The sequence below is a fragment of the Lathyrus oleraceus genome, chromosome 3 (genome assembly GCF_024323335.1).
Source record: "Lathyrus oleraceus cultivar Zhongwan6 chromosome 3, CAAS_Psat_ZW6_1.0, whole genome shotgun sequence".
NCBI lineage: Eukaryota > Viridiplantae > Streptophyta > Magnoliopsida > Fabales > Fabaceae > Lathyrus > Lathyrus oleraceus.
In genome coordinates this window covers 387,209,485-387,227,482 of record NC_066581.1, presented here as the reverse complement: position 1 = coordinate 387,227,482, position 17,998 = coordinate 387,209,485, and the positions used below count along the sequence as shown (strand labels likewise).

General features: G+C 36.3%; 1 protein-coding gene and 1 non-coding gene across 2 annotated transcripts; both read left to right on the top strand.

Annotated features, from left to right (window-relative positions):
• Positions 1-512: 512 nt before the first annotated feature.
• LOC127132929 (small nucleolar RNA R71) lies at positions 513-619 on the top strand. The gene has a single exon (XR_007806933.1). It is a non-coding gene; the product is annotated as a small nucleolar RNA R71 (small nucleolar RNA).
• A 6,032-nt stretch (positions 620-6,651) lies between these two features.
• Positions 6,652-7,257, top strand: LOC127131382 (uncharacterized). The gene has a single exon (XM_051060310.1). It carries the CDS (start codon positions 6,652-6,654, stop codon positions 7,255-7,257), a length of 606 nt encoding a protein of 201 aa, XP_050916267.1.
• Positions 7,258-17,998: the final 10,741 nt, after the last annotated feature.

Here is a 17,998-nt window from a genome sequence, read left to right as displayed (position 1 = left end):
AAATCTCTTCAGCACTCACATGCGTATCAGGGTCACTCTTCCCCAGGAAGGTGTGGGAAATGATCATCTGAAAGTATCTGAAAGCAGGGTTGTAAGTGTTTGAAAATGGGTTACCTTGGGCGTAATTCACTTGGTCGGTGTTCAGGTCGTTCAAAAGGTTACACTCCGCCGATTCGTGTCCTTTAGATCCACAAAGTTCGCACTTTGTGTGGACTACCGCTGCGGTGTTAGTGTTTGTAGACATATGTATGATCCTAAGGGCTAAAGCGTCCATTTTCGCCTGCATCATGTCCAGAGAGCTTATCTCATGTATTTCACCTTGGGTCTCCTTTTTCTCTATTGATGCTCGTTCAGTTCCCCATTGGTAATGGTTTTGGGCCATATCCTCGATTACGTCACAAGCTTCAAGATAAGGTTTGTTCATCAGCGCGCCACCTGCAGTAGCGTCGATGCTCATCTTGGTGTTATAATGGAGTCCATTGTAGAAGGGATGAACGATCAGCCATTGTTCTAGGCCATGGTGTGGGCAGACTCTTAATAGATCTTTATATCTCTCCCAAGCTTCAAAAAGCGATTCTCCTTGGTTTTGAGTAAATCTAGTTATTTAGTTTCGAAGAACAACAATCTTACTAGGGGGAAAGTATCTAGCAAGGAATACTCTCCTAAGGTCTTCCCAGGTAGTTATTGAGTTAGCTGGAAGTGATTCTAACCATGAACGTGCTCTATCCCTGAGGGAGAAAGGAAATAATCTCAAACGGATCACATCGGGTGAAGCGCCGTTGGATTTAAAAGTGTCGTCCAGTTGGATAAAAACTTTTAAATATTGATTTGGGTTCTCAGTAGCGAGACCCGCGAATTGGTTCTGTTGCACTAATTGCAACAAAGATGGTTTTAGTTCGAAATTGTTAGCAGGAATAAGGGGGTTTACTATACTCGAACTAGGTTCCTCGTCAGAGGGTTGGGAAAATTCCTTAAGAGGTCTCCGGTCGCGATTCTCGGCCATAACTTTCTTAATTCGGATGAGTAAGAGGCGTGTAGGAGTGTAACATTCGGGTTCTGCTAAAAGATCTACTAAATTTCCGGTATTACGGGTTCTTCGCATTTACCGGCTAATAATGCCTTAGTCTAGACGGTGTAACAACAGGGTACAAAATTTGACGAAGTTGGTCCCCGACAACGGCGCCAAAAACTTGATCGGTGGAATTCGCAAGTGCACAAAACGCGTCAAAGTAATATAAAAGAATATCGATCCCACAGAGACCAAATCTTCAATCTATCGATTACTATCGTTACGATGTTTATCTAAGGCGGTACAAAAGAGATATTGGGGTTGAAAAATAACGGTAAATAATAAATGCAGTGCAGATAAAGACAAGTTTGAATGTATATCACGTCAGTTAAGTGATGTTTCAACTGTCTAAATAGAACTACTTATGAGGCATTATTTTCTACTCTTGAAAAGAATCTATTTAACAGAAACTGTCTCTTTCGTGTATTCAGAACTGAGTTTACCCTTAAATTAAGGCCTTTTATTGTCACTTATAAAAGGTGCGCAGAACGCTAAAGTAGTAAACTTATTTTTAAGAAATAAGACTCGTAAACTTAGTTGAAAAGTGATTTTGATTTGGAAAGTTTACCCATGGAGTTTCCTTCTTTTAAATCTATCAACGCGTCCGAAAACAGTTTCAAAAATAGTTTTTCCTTAAAGTGATAAAAAATCCTAGTTAACTAAGCCAGGGTGCTTTCGCACTCCTTGAATAGTTAAAACTAACCAAGTTTGTTTCAGAAAACTCAAGTTAAAAATCAAAATAGCCTTTAAGTATTTCTACAGATTCAATATGTGAAACATCTCTTTAACCGTGATCCTTATATTCTAACCTTTAAAAGATTTAGCTAGACATGGTAACACAAACAAACACAACGGTATTGATCATGATGAAAAGTTTGTTTTAGAATGTAAGGCGTAAAGAACGAGTAAAGCACGTAAAATAAAGTAAAGCGTAGACAGAAAGTAAATAAAAATAAAGCGTAGGCAGAAAGTAAATAAAGTAAAGCGTAGACAATAAATAAATAAAAATAAAGCGTAGACAGAAAGTAAATAAAGTAAAGCGAGACAATAAAATAAATAAAGTAAAGCGTAGACAAGTAGATAAATAAAATAAAGCGAGACGGAAATTAAATAAAAGCGATAAATAAGAACCTGCTCCAAATGGAGGCTTTAAATCTGGTACAAGGAAAATAAACCTCCGACTCTGAACCTAAAGACGACAGCAACTCGAAGTGACCCAACTCAATCTCACTAAGGTGCGATAACCCCCTGTAACACCCCGATAAAATAAGATAATTATTTAAATTGAGTTAATAATATATTTATTAATTTAATTAAATAATTGGAATTATTATTATTATTGGAATAATAATTATTGGAATATTATTGGGATTATTATTATTGGATTATTTTTATTGTTATTATTGGAATAAAAGTAGAAATCAGTAAAAAGGTTCCATTTGGTAAAAAGAGTTATTTTCACGTGAAAAGGGCAAAGAGCCAGAGGACGAAGGTTGAAGGAAGGAAAATCTTGGAGCTCAGAGATTGCCGGATTTACTCAGGTAAGGGGGGTTTATCATCGATTAATGGGTATTATGGGATAATATGTGATGGGTAGTGAGAAACCATTGATTTGCCTCTGATTGAATGATGTATGATGAATTTGTGAACTTTTGGGATGAACGAAATTGGGATTAAAATTGAAGAAATTCGTAGGAATTAGAGGTAGAAAGGTTAGACATTTGTGAAATCGAAAGTGTATGATTCGTGTTAGACGAGATGAATGAATTGTGTGTAAAATTTGGACTGTGGAAGGTTGAATTGGATAGATCTCGTAGCAGGAGAAGCCATTGCAGATCTGGAAATTCTGGTTTCTGGTCATACGCGTATGGCACTAGGCAATACGCGTATGATATGGCTGGTACGCGTATGGATGAGGCCTTACGCGTATGAGTGAAAAAGATGATGTTTTGAACGTGAAATTGTCTCTGTTAGTACGCGTATGAGAATGTGGTACGCGTAGCATACGCGTATGGGCGTGGGCAATACGCGTATGGACTTGGTCAGGAATGGGCAATACGCGTATGGGCATAGGCAATACGCGTATGGGCAGACTTGTGGTTTTTCTGAACTATGGTTGTGCAGTTTTTGGTTGTTTAGGCTGAGTGATGTAACTTAGCTAATGTATGACGTAGTAGGGATCATTTTCCCGTTGTTTTGAGTAGTATAGGTATTAGTAGAGTGTGCTAATACTGTGTTTGATTATGCGGCATGATATGATATGCTTTTGTGATAAAATGTGTTGATGATGTGTGATGGTATGCATGATGCTGTGAATGTATCAGTTATGTATGCATTTGTGAATAGACTGTTTTATGGCTTAGAGTGTGAGCATATGTCTATTCTTGAGTTGTTGTTGTTGTTGCATTGCTAGGTGATTAGCATGCATATTGTGGCCTTTATGGTGGTAGCTAATTCCCATGGTGAGGAATTAGTGAGTAAATCATTTTGATTGTTGTTGATGTTTGCATGCTAGGTGATTAGCGTGCATAGCATGGCCCATTTGGGGTGGTAGCTAATTCCCATGGTGAGGAATTAGTGAGTGAGTCACTATGTCTCAAATGAGTGGGACTAGTGAGCTTGGTAGCCGTGCCTGGATTTGGACGGTGAGGTTGAACTATATGTTCACAAATAGTCGGTACCGCATGCATGGAGTCTCATTGCATAATATATGTATGGCGTATAATATGAATGGATGTATTCCAATATTATACGTGTTGTTTGTGTTGGTGTTGAGTATTATGTTGAGTTGATGTGCTGTTACTGAATACATGTTTGGATTAGGGTGATGAAGTGTGTTAAATTACTTAACATGACATGATATTTTATAATACTTATTATATTGATTGAGGAACTCACCCTTACAACTGTTTTTCAGGTAACGAGCAGTGATTGAGTAGGAGCTAGTACTTGGAGTCTAGAGTAGTTCCTTAGTGGGTCATGCTCTGATAGATGTAACATCGGGAAGGGATGTTTTAAATGTTTTACTGTTGGTTGTGAACCATTTTACATGTAATGTGTTACATGCTTTGATTGATTTGATTTATATCCGCTGCGATTTATGCAACTGTTTATTTGATTAAATAAAGAGCATGACTGTTATTTTGGAACATGGTGTGAAGTGATTATGTGACACCCTTAACTGCATAATTACTCTGATGTTGTATTTTGATATTTAATTAAATTATTGGGGTATTTTAGAAGGGTGTTACACCCCCCGATGTGACGGATTACCGCTTTTACAAATGATAAATATAGGCTTAGTGTTGTAAACTAAGTTGGATGATTTGAAAGTGAAATGGAACGAACTATTTATAGAGGATTTTAGCAGCTTGCAAAGACCATGGTGCCCCCTAACTTCTCCTTAGTGGGAACGTGATTTACAAAGGCAGCGCCCGCCATCCCTTCATGGCGCCCACCATGTGTGGAAATGGGAAAGATCATGGGAACGTGGCGGTTACCTCCTGGTTGAGGGATGATGAGTCATGGCTTCTCCTATAGCGGCCGCCATGTGCAACGCCATGTGTACAATATTCGCCCAAAAACCCTAATTTTAGGTCTTTTTGCTTCGTTTCTTCTAAAAGGGTCCGAAAGAGGTAAATATCTGAAAACAACATAAAAGAGAGCATAATACAAACAAAATGATAATAAAGTCCTAATAAACATGTGAAATCCGAGTCAAAAACACGGTGTGATTCAGTGAGTTCAGGGGGTTAACTACTCATAATATTCAAGCAAATCAAAATATAAAATGGAGACATTACAAGTATTTAGATGAACTTTGATCTTCAATTGCTTCCGCTCATGAAAGATATCGTTCCTCCCAAAACCTTGATTTCTCTAATTCTGAATTGTATGAATTATTGCTCTCTCAAAAGGTCCCCTTTTCTTGTATGAAAACTCCCTTTTTAATAGCAAAGTGTTCTCTCTCCTCAAACAGATCCACACAAGTCCATCACATTCGCCTCACAATTGACCAAAATTCCCCTTACTTAGGAATCACAACAAAAAAGTCAAAATTAGACCTTTTCACGCATGTCGGTTATGACCTGTAATCGGTCCTACGAGTGGCTGTAGCAGGCCACTGTTTTAACGATCATGTCCCAGGCCCTCTGTTACAGGCCGTAACAGGTGCTACGGGTGGCCGTAGCAGGCCACTATTTTGGTGAATATTTGCTTATGTGCCAGACTCCCCTACTATGGCTCGTACCCGGTGCTACGGCTGGCCGTAGTAGGTCTTTGTTTAAACTGTTATCTTATGTGCATTCAGGGCCTCCTGCTACGACCCGTATCAGGTGTTACGGATGGCCGTAGCAGGTGCTACGGGTAGCCGTAGCAGGTGCTACGGGTAGCCGTAGCAGGCTTATTGGATCATGAAAACCTCTTTCTGATTCTGTTCGTTTCTCCTTGGTTTATACATTTGATCGTGCTTGAGTACCTGCTTGAACCTGAAACGCAGAAAATATACATACCCAAAGAGTAAAATGCGACAAAAAAATAGAAATGACACTAGAAATGATGAAATAATAAAATTAATTATTGATGAAAGAAATAGACTCAACATAACTAATTAAGACAAAGTAATACAAGTTGCCTGGATTTTTGCCGAGTAAGTGACAAAATACATAGCATAAACGATGACTGATCACGAATGCAGGGGCAACATATAAGTGCACTATGATGACTCTCATTCACGACATGATCCATAAAGATATTTAAGTTTATATAGACGATATGATTGCCAAATCCAATACTTAAGACGACCACTTAGACCATTTGAGAAAGCTATTTTCGAGACTCCGGAAATTCAAGCTAAGGTTGAATCCTACAAAGTGCACCTTTGAGGTCCGATCCAACAAACTGTTGGGGTTCATTATGAGGCAGAAGGTTATTGCGTTTGATCCTTATAAAGTTAGAGAAATTTAAGACATGTTATCTCCCAAAACAGAAAAGGAGGTATGAGGCTTCCTTGGACGACTTAATTACATTTCAAGGATCATCTCTCATTTGACAGCTACCTATTAACCGATTTTCAAACTGCTAAGAAAGAATCAAGAGATCATGTGGAACAATGATTGTCAAGAGGCATTTGACAAAATAAGACAATACTTGCAAGAACCATTGATCTTGAAACCACTTGTTCCTGGTAGGCCACTAATCATTTTTCTTACCGTGTTAGATGAACCAATGGTTGTGTATTGGGTCAACATGATGGCATGGGCCGAAAAGAGAATGCAATATATTATTTGAGCAAGAAGTTCACCAAATGTAAGATCAGATACTCACTATTGGAGAAGACTTGTTGTGCTTTAGGTTGGGCAGCTCGACGCCTAAGGTAATATATGATTTGCCATACAACTTTGTTGATATCCAAGATGGATCCAATAAAGTACATTTTTGAGAAGTTCGTTGTTAGTGTAAGGATTTCCCGATGGCAAATGCTATTAACCGAGTATGACATCTAATATGTAACACATAAAGCTACCAAGGGGAGTATCTTGTCTGACTACCTTGCCTATCAACTTGTAGAGGGTTACCAGCCGATGAAGTTTCACTTTCCTGATGAGGACATCATGTTCATTCAAGATTGCAATATCCCGAGCCCTGCCAAAGGACCTAAACTAGGATCGCGGTGGACGCTCGTGTTCGACAGTGCCTCTAATGTAAAAGGTCATGGGATAGGAGCAATGATCACATCTCCGACTAGTTTTCACATTCCATTCACCGCTAGATTATGCTTTGACTGCACCAACAACATGGCAGAATACGAGGCATGCATTTATGACATTGAAATAACTATTGACTTGAGAATCAATATTCTTGAAGTGTATGGGGACTCTGCTTTAGTGATCAGTCAAGTTCGAGGAGACTGGGAAACTCGGGATAAGAAGTTAATTCCATACAGAGAACATGTGGTGAAACTGATTCCCTATTTTGATGAAATAACTTTTCATTATATCCCAAGGGAAGAAAATCATTTAGCCAATGCTCTAGCTACTCTGGCATCAATGTTTGAAGTCAATTCAAAGAATGAAGCACCTACCATTCACATTGACCACTTGGGTGAACTAGTGCGCTGTCTAGCAATGGAGGCTGAATTTGACGATAAGCCTTGGTTCCATGACATTAAGAGATATTTGGAAATATAAGAATATCCAGAGAAAGCATCCATCACTGATAAGAAGTCTTTGAGAAAATGTTCTGCTAAGTTCTTCCTGAACGGGGATGTGTTGTACAAGAGGAATTATGATTCTGTGTTTCTCAGATGCATGAATAGACATAAAGCAAGCACGACCATAAGGTCCATCCACGAGGGTTGTGAAGGTGTACATGCTAAGAGCCCCTCCATGGCCAAGAAGATCCTTTGGGTTAGTCATTATTGGACAACCATGGAGGTTGACTATCACAACTTTTTCAAGAGATGTCACAAATGCCAGATATTTGGTGACAAGATCCATGTTCCTCTATGTTTTTACTTCTCCTTGACCCTTCTTTATGTGGGGTATTGACATGATTGGTGTGATCAAACCGAAAGCTTCTAATGGTCATTGTTTCATCCTGGTTACCATTGACTACTTCACAAAGTGGGTTGAATCTTCTTCCTATTTTAATGTCACTAGACAAGTGCTTACCCAATTCATAAAGAAAGAAATAATCTATCGCTACGGTGTTCCTAACAAGATTATTAGTGACAATACCGGTAACCTCAAGAACAAAATGATGAGTGAGTTGTGCCAAGAATTAAAGATCGAGCATCACAACTCTTTATCATACTTACCCAAGATGAATGGTACCATCGAAGCAACTAACAAGAACATCAAGAGAATTGTGTAGAAGATGGTCAAGACGTATAAGGACTGACACAAGATGCTTCCTTTCTCTTTGCATGGCTATAGAGCTTTATTGCACACTTCTACTAGGGAAACTCCTTATTCACTAGTATATGGAACGGAGGCTGCTTTTCTTATTGAAGTCCAAATTCCCTCTCTAAGAGTCATCATGGAAGCAAATCTTGATGAAGCGGAATGGGTGAAATCCATATATGATCAGCTTAATCTCATTGAAGAGAAGCATTTGAAAACCATCTGCCATGGTCAACTATACTAAAGACGCCTCAAAATAGCTTTTGATAAGAAGGTTCTCCCTCACATGTACCAAGCATGTGAACTCGTGCTCAAGAGATACTCTCATATTCATTCGGATCCTCGAGGCAAGTGGAATCCTAACTATGAAGGACCCTTTGTTGTCAAAAAGGCCTTCTCAGGTGGGGCTCTCATTCTCATCACCATGGATGGGGATGACTTGCCGATGCCGGTGAACTCAGATACAATAAAAAAATATTATGCCTAAAAATGATGAATACAAAATCCGCTAGATTGGCATTTGCTTAGAACCAATCTAGGAAAAAATGGCTATTCTGATGGACCCCAAAAAATAAATTTCCATGCAAAAGTTAGGGATAAAACAAAAAAATATACAAACCCGCAAAGTTGAAAACCGAAAGGGCGACTTAGGCAAAAATGGGTACCCTGGTGGACAAAAGAATAAAAATTCCACGCAAAACTTAGGGATAAAGGAATTTGATTGTATCTCTTAAATCTATATTACCATCAGCTTGATCTCAGACGGTATCAGATCAGTCCAATCATCATCAAACCGAAGCAAAGTGTTGGAGTCCAGTGCTAGAGTGGATAACAACCAATGGTATAATCAATGGAAAATCAAACAAATTTCCCATTGTCATTTACCTTGTTTTTCAATTTTTGGCAAACTTCTATTTAAGGATTTTTGCATCCTTGTACACATCCCTCAAATGTACAAAATTTTCATAATCAATAAAATTCAGTCGTTATTCAGTATCTGCTTTTTGTTTTCCCGCATTTTGTTTGCAAAATAACTGCCAATCTTGATTGCCTAATGTAATAAAACATTGAGAATAATAAAATATAAATCCAAAGAAACACTATATGCATTGCTTAGATTATTAAAAAGCTCCTCAGTGGGTGACCGGTAGTCTACAGTAAGCACTTGATGCACGAATACCAGACTGCTCGGTGGATCAAGCATTTTTCCCCAATCAGAGTCAGATGGAGGTCCTCAGCCGGTTGGATTTTCCCAGCAATAGTTAATAAGCTTTTCCTTGCAGTTTCTCTGGTGTGGATACTGACGAGTCAAAATCTACCTTTCACCAGAAAAGACTCACCTTGCTACCCAATAATTCACATTGCATACAGATCATAAACAAATAATCATACATTGCACACATCATGCATGTCAAGCATTTCTCTTTACAGGTGATCTATCTCCCTAGCGGAATATTTAAGTCACTCCCGAGCAGATTAAACCAGCAAGTTGATCTATTACACCTTTCAACAAAACTCCTTTTCAACGGGAAAATTTTCAGACATTTTTGTATTTAATCCTCTTTTATCTTGAATACCCAAAAAGCTAACATAATTCACACCTTCAAGTTTAAGATGATTAAATAGGGGAAATTGTCATACCCCCAAATTTACCCTCCATTTCTTACCTTTAACTTTGTTTCATTGCATACATGGAATCATATCATGCATTATCATAACATTAGCATGACCATTTCATCTGATCATTGAATTCACAAGCATGGCCATATTCTTGGTTTCAATCTTAACATTAGGGTTTTTCAATTTTGTTTTAGTTATCAACTAACCAAAGCATCATACGAGATGGTACTTGTTTGTTCCCTTCTTTATGTAGGTGATCATGCCTCAATTCAAGACAAAACAATGGTCATTTTGATCAAGGAAGATGCAGGTTATGGTTCATTGATTCAAGAGTGGTTCATGTGTTTATTTCCATGCCATTTCATCAAATCATCAATTCATCCTCAAGATCATGAAAGCATTAATATTTAAGGGATTCTTATTACATCATCATTTTGGCTTTGGATGCAAGAAAACTTCCCATTTGTACAAGTTGGCACAAGTTTGGTTGACCTAATTTGCAAGTATGGCTTACTTTTGGTCCAAATCCCGTAACTTATTCAATTTTTAACCAATTGACAATATTATTTGAGCCAAATGTTCCTAATGATCTCCTTTACAACTTTTCTTCAAGGCTCAGACATCAATTCAACCTCTAAGAACCTCATATTTGGAAAGGTCCAAGTTGCCAAACTAGGTCAAAACCTTGTCATTTGGCAGCCATGCCATTTTCAGCTCAAGTATCATTTTGATCTCATTCATTTTGCATATTTGATGGAATGCATCCCTTGTGTGTGATAGGTTAATAATCTAGAGACGTGAGAGGTGAAAACCCGCTTATTAGTTAATAATGATCGTTCAGGATGACCGACTGCTTGATAGATTTCTTTGATGACTCACAGTGAGTGAGTTTTCTAGGGAAGTCCTTTATTGAAAAGGCTCTGTGGAAATGTTACTTATTGAGGAAGACTAATAAGCATTCCTACTTGGGGAATTGTACTGGTATAGTTGGGGATTGGACTTTGATCGTCATCGGTATAAGAACCGATAACTCATTATTGGCAAGAAAATTGATGTAAGACCCGAAAGATATGAAGGAAATAACACTGATATAAGAACCATAAACTGAAATGAAAAACGTTATAAGAGATCATACAAATGAATTGATAAACGGTGTAAGAATCGAAGTGACCGAATGACAACGGTGTAAGAACCAAAGTGACTATGGCAATAAATTTTTTGCTGGGTAGTTCTCTAAGAAGACGAGTTTTAAAAAGGAGATTGATAAAAGAACTCGATGTCTTTACAGAGGAAAAATAGTGTCATGTAAGACGATTGTCTAGTGGGGAATAGGCTTCCAGACGAGGTTCCCTAAGGAGCATGAGTGCCGGGGAAAGTCCTAAGAAATCCCTACAAGGATCTGGTGAGGGAATTGTATATCATTTGAGCATACTGGAGACAATGTTTCTAAGTATTTTTTTGCTTGGGAAATAAGTTCCAAGGATACTTGTTGGGGAATTGTCCTTAAGATCGACTTGATGGGATGTACAGTGAGAAAAAAGCTGCGGAGAAGCTTGGGCTGAGATCTATTACAGACTTAGCCAGGGATGGATCCAGACTCCCATGATGAGTCCTGAGTCTCAGCTTGTGTTATGTATCTATGTTATGTATACATGTTATGTTATGTCATGTATGCATGTTTAGAGTTTGTATGGCGTAATGACCCATATTCCTGGATATGTTACGCGTGATATGATGTATTAATGCAATGATTGATGCATGCAATGTATTAGTCTTGGGTTGCACCGCTGAAGATTGGGTCATTTGTAGGTATTGAGTGCCAAGAAAGATTGGGATTTTGTGAGATGCCAACCAAAGTTGGGCTTTTGGGGTGAATTCCAAATGAGGTTGGGTTTTTAGATGTAGGTGCCAAGTGAGGTTGGGCTCTTGTAGATGTTAGATTCGTGTTGTGTGAATGTGCTAGATGAATGAGATGATATGCATGGTTTAACGCTAGACCGTAGCGACATGATTAATGCATGGCAATGATTTAAATGTTTCAACAAGTGCCCTTGTGGCGAGCCAGGGACTGTCAAGGCTTAGAGAGGTTGCTTATATTTCAAGGTTATTTGTAAAAAAATGGTGGTGGGGTATTGAGCTAGCATGACTTCCCGATATTCGTTACGAACTTGATGACTGGTGATGTATGAAAGAGCTTGTATGTGCATCTTGAAAGTATTAAGAGAGATTGTCCATGCAGTATCCTATAGTTCCCCCAACATGTTAGGTCTCTGAAGAAATTCACCTCAATATGATTTTGAAGTAGCTTAGCCATGCACTTGGGATGACCTACCATAGTATTAACCTTGGAGTGATTCGCCCTTGACTAATCGACCCTTGTAATGATTTTCCCCTTATAAACTGTTCTTTTGAAGCAGTCTCTTTTGATCAAGCCTTGCGGCAGTCTGCCCCAGATTGATAGAGCCTTTGAGGGTCTTGACCTTATTTGTAGGTATTCTTTGAAAGAGCCCAAATATGAGAGTATTGAAAGAGCCTTCCCCTGATCATTAAGGTCATGAAGGTGTTTTGACATAGGTTTGTCAAATCTTGGAATACTTGAGAATGAACTTGGATCTCGCGATGATGTGACCTTTATATGACTTGCCCTAGTATTTGAATCTTGCAAGGTATGCCCCTGGCAATCAGGATCCAGAAGTGTTGCCTGAAAAGGAACCTGGAACTTACCATGTTGTGATATGAACTGGATATAGGTTGCCCCAATATTTGATTTTTGCAAGGTCTTCCCCTTATCATTAGGGTCATAGAAGTGATTCAACATCGATGGGTCAAATCTTGGGACACTTTTCCCCTAGTTAGTAGGATCTTCGGCTGATCAGCCCATGATTATGAGGATTTTCCCCTAACTAGAAGGATCCTTAGGTGACTTGCCCTTAGTCAGCAATGTCTCGAAGTGGTGTACCTCTGATCAGACCATTGTTGATATTTCCTTGGTGCTAAGTATTGATTTGTGAGAAAAATGTTCTTTTTTTGAAAAGTAATTCTAACATCATGCTCATGCAAGTTTTTAAAATCGAAAATTGTTATGGAAAACGAATATGGTGTATAAAGATGATATCTGGCCACGAGGTTGGCACAAATGAAGATGTGAAAATGTGATAAAACATGATGGTTATCAATGATTTAACAAACATTTGGAGTCAGTTTAACGATTTTTCTGAGTATGCTTTCATAGTGAACCTAGCTTCAGTTAGGACTTTTAAATGTTATAACGTGACCTAGTTCACGGTTTATGAAACAAAAGATATAAGACTCAAATTTTAATTTTATCCCATTCCTTCTCCTTGATGATCTTCATTCCTAAATCCAATTAATTCAACAAATTCATTTAGTCTACAAGATAATTTTGATAATAATGATGGAAGTAGTTGTAATGATTCAAGTACTGATGAGATTCTTGAGGTGGCAGCCACATATTTTCACTCATAAGCTTGTTTCCATTTTTTTTTCTTTTTAATCCCTACTTTTGCATGGAACCATTATTTTGAATTTGTGGTCCATTGGGATGCCCTATCTTTTGCCTAAGTCAATTCTTTTTTAGTTTTTAACTTAGCGGGATTTTTTTTAAAAACATGATGCCCTAACTTTTTCCTAAGTCAAAATGTTTCTGGTTGTTTCCCTTTTTTTTTTTTACTTAGCGAGCTCTTTTTGGAATAACTCATGTGTGATTTTGCTTTTGATTTCGAAAGTTGTGACTGACATATTAGCTATTGTGAGCTTTTGTATTTTCACAGCTTCCTCGATGTTGGATGACGTATGTGAGGAAGAGGATGTGCTTGAACCTCTTATCCGTGTGATAATTCTCTTGAGATTAGAATGAACCATTGACTTAATTGAAAAACTACATTTCCCCTCGTTAAGATTAGGGGTTTTTATAAATGGAAAAAGAAACGTCGACTTCTGGCTCGAGGGGGTTGACTACGGATTAACTTCTTATTTCTCCAGTGTTTGGGAAAGAGAAACAATGCCTTACATCGTCAGCCATGTCTTACTATTAAAAGCATATGTCAACAAATTCTGATTATTTTGTTTATATCATTTTTCTTTAAGTTTGTTAATGGTTGAAAAGTGGAATGGAAAAGTGTTTTTTTTTATGATGGCATAAGAAAGAGCTCGATTCAAAAGACGTCCATGCTCGTTTTATTAAAATTACTTTTCAAAAAGTACAAATTTTAAATACAAACAACCCTTAGCAAAAAAGAAATTATAACTCAAAATGATAAAGTCTATTGATCCTAGGGACGAGCTTCATTGTTGATCCAACCGACTTTAGGAGACCCCTCTTGAAGTTCTTCCACTTATAAAGATAAGGGGTGACTGTTTAACAATGGGAATCCTTTTTTGGAAGTCAATTTATTGTTGTCGATCAAGTCTTGGACTTTGTGCTCACATCGGGCATTCTAGTTATAACTTGTAGGATATGGACGAGGAGGAAGATCGTTCGATTGTAGTTCCACTAGGGAACCTCTAAGCAAAGGCTTCAGCAATTGACCACAAGACTTTGATATATGATCCAAGTTCTTTCCAAGCTTCCTTTGTTGTGATTGATGGAGCGCATGAGGCTGTTGCTGAAGTAGACACTGTTGCAAACTTTGTTTAGGCAACATCATCCAGGGTTGCATTTGAGGCTCTAGGTAGGTTGTGGCTTGCATGGCGAAGGGTTACCTTCTCTCTTCAATGGTGCTTTCCCATTTTGAGTCCCTTTATAGCTACTCGAGATGTCCTTCGAGTTTGTTCTTGAGTATCAGGAGGTCTGCTAGTTGAATGATAGTTGGATAAGGGCGAAAGCGGAAAGGATATGCAAATGTATGTGTATGTATGGAAAAATATTTTTTTCTTTTTTTAATTTTTAATTTTGAAGGTATGCTAAAATTTTTTTTGAGATGCAATGGAAGTGTCACATTAGGATAGTGGCAGATAGGAGAACCCACACAAGTTTAGGGATTGTGATGGATATAGAACCCACATATGGGTTTAAGGATAAAGTCAAATATAAGGACGTCTTGTTTAAGAAGGCTCCTTATAGATATGGATAATGATTGGCATGGGAAAACCAAACGGGTTTCGGGATATGTAAGGTAATATACCAGCATGACCTAGTTAAGGGTAGATTCCTTATGATAGTTCAGATATAGGTTTAGACTACCTAATCCCCTCCCTTGTAGGATATAAAGCTTTGGGTAAGATAATAGTCCTAGAGTTATGTATTATATCCTTGTTTTACCATGAGAAGGATCAAGCCTTCCTAGGGTAATCCTTCGGGATAAGTCTCGTCTAGGCGGGACCTTAGTAACAACCTATGCAAGTTAATAACATAAGGTCACCCTAAGTTAATAGGGTTCTAGAAAAGGTCCCTAGAGTCATGGACCAAACTCAAAGTTCTATCATGAAGAAGTGTCGGCCTTCTCATGACAAACCTTTTGAATTGATCTATTCTGGGAGGAATCGTCATCAAAGACCCTACGGGATGAGAATCCCGGTGACCGAGACAGGACAACCCCATACTTAAGCTTATATTTTTTCTCGGGCTTGGGTTTTAGCTTCCCACATATAACAATATCATCCATATGATATGTGAATAATAATATAATATTGAAATATACAATAAAATATATAAAAATAAAAAGAGTAAATAAATAAATAAGCAGAAAATAAACAAGCAAATAAAGAACACACAATCCTAAAACTAAAGGTTATGACAATCTCTCTTTAGAAAAAATATAAGTCTTCGCCAGCAGAGTTGGCAGCTGTCGCAGATGAAAAAATGACAGAGTCGCCATTATCCTTTATTCATTCCTAGGGAACATGGAAATAATGAGAAAATCTAATAACTAAGGGTGAGATGCTAGGTTCGGGAGTCAGTTAAGTAAGGGGAAGGTGTTAAGCACCCCTTACCTCCATTGTACTCAATGGGATCCTCCTTTAATTCTAGGGTTAGTGTATTTCTAAGGAATGTTTGTTTTATATAGATTCATTGTTTAATTATTTATTTATTTACCAAAATATTTTATTAAAACAGACGGGAGACCAAAAAAGGATTTTTTTAATCGTACTCGCTAGAGTTTACAACTCTATCCCTACGTACCTTCGCCTTAGGCGAGAGATCAGAGTACTGTAGTTCTTGTAGAAAATATTTGTTTGTTGATTGTTTGTATCCCTTGAAAATCCTCACGCATCGGGGACGGAGAAGTGATTGATTTTAAGAAAATGTCTCAATACACTAAGGGCTTATAGTTTGAAGTATGTTGAATTTGATTTTATCCTATGATTGTTTGTAAAGATAATATTTAATTTATTTAAGAAAATAAATTAGTGATTATACTAGAATATTAGACATAACTCTTTTATCCCTGATTTTATCCCTTAAAAATCCTAGATTTTTATCCAATGTTTAATCCCATATTTGTATCCCTAAATTTTTTATCCCTTATTCAATTGTAAAAATTTAATTTAATTGAGAAAATAAATTAAATAAGATGCAATTTAACATATCTCTTATCCCGATCCTATCTCTTAGTTAATTTACAAAAATATGATGATTATTTTAATTTTAGAAAATAAACCCATAACAATATTATATGATTATAAAGTAACACAATATCATATTCCTGATTATTTATCCCTAAAACCCTAAAAATTTATCCCATAATTATCCCTAAATTATCTCATAGTTATACCCTAATTATCCCATGAATTATTCATAATTCCTTAATTAATTAATATTCCATAATTAATCCTATATTTTTTTATTCCTTATATTATTTATATTAACCCATATAAAAAACTAATTCATACTTAATTGTTCTAAAATCAATTCCTAACACTAATTTAAATCCTTAATTCCATTATTTACCTAATTATCTAATTATCTAATATTAAACTAAATATATATATTTTTATATCTTTTGAATTTTTTTATCACTTTGTAAATTAAGTACAGTAATTAATCAGTTAAATTATAACTACAGTAAAGATTTAAACAACTAAGGTACCAAAATAAAAGACTAAGTTTTAAAAATTAAATAACTAAAAGTTAAGATTAAACACTTAAATTAATTAACTAAAAAAATTAAATCAAAAAGAAAAAGGGATGTATATGATTGGGTTTGAGTAATAGCAAATGAAGAGGGTCTAAAGTCCATGGATAAAATCCTAATTCACTTAAATAATAAATTTTAAAAAATAATTAATATATGAGATTAATTGTTATGTACTGTCAGTGTAAAAAAATTTACACTTTCAATGCATCACAATCATCCGTTTGTATTATTTTTTAAATTTTAAAATAAAAGTCAAACTTTTCAAATATATCAATGATTGTGATTAACTGATAGTGTAAAAAAAATTTATATTGTCCGTGTATATCAATTAAATTCTTAATATATATCATGCCACAATTAAATAATTACTAATAACAATGTCCAAACTAATAATGTTAATAATAAAATAAAAAGATATCAGAAAAGTTACGAGTATGATAGAAATTGGCTAGTAAGACTTTGAATGTTTTGAACTCAGGTCAATCCACCCTTATTTTACTAATAACAATCACCCTTATTTTACTATCCACTAGGCCAATCCACTCTTTCAAAATAAAATAGAATTTCTAAATAAATAAGCACACAAAGTCTTAATGATATTAGAATATAATAATTTTAATACTTAGATAATTAATTAAAATATAGACACTAACTAAAATACTTTCATGGTTAAAAATAACTAATAATTTTTAGTCTAATTTTTAAATAATCATGTCACTCTTAATTAGTTGGTTAAGTCAATATTATATATTATCATGAGAGTCCAAAAATAGCAGTTATGGCATGGGCTAAGACCAAAACTCTTAAAGAGTTAAAATGGTTCATCTTTTATTTTTTTAGGGCATTGGGCTTGACTAGGTGGTTTGTAGACCCCGGACATGTTAGTGATCTAAGCTTTGGGTTAGGAGAAGGATTGTCAAAATTTGGGGTACGACACTCATGATATGTACCTCGCATTAATGTAGAAATGTGACCTATCAATCAAAATAGTGTATTCAACTAAATTCAGCATGTACACTCTAGTAGTGATGGCAAAAAAAACTAGTACCTGTGGGTACCTGCAGATAAAATCCATCGCGAGTACGGGTTGGATAATTTAATGGCTATCCACAGGTGAAATAAACAGATATTTAGTTACCCGTTTTTTCGGTAATGGATACATATTCGATGGTACCCACACATGCGGGTATCCGTATTTCGTTAATAATTAGCAAAATTACCTAAATATTAATTTGTTTAATATATAATTATTTATTTTTATTATTATCTTTTTATTATTTTGTTAAATATGAAAATTTATTATTATTATT

Bases quoted from the DNA above. Each gene is read 5' to 3' on its own strand.
- LOC127131382 (XM_051060310.1), top strand. From the start codon at position 6,652: ATGAAGTTTCACTTTCCTGATGAGGACATCATGTTCATTCAAGATTGC.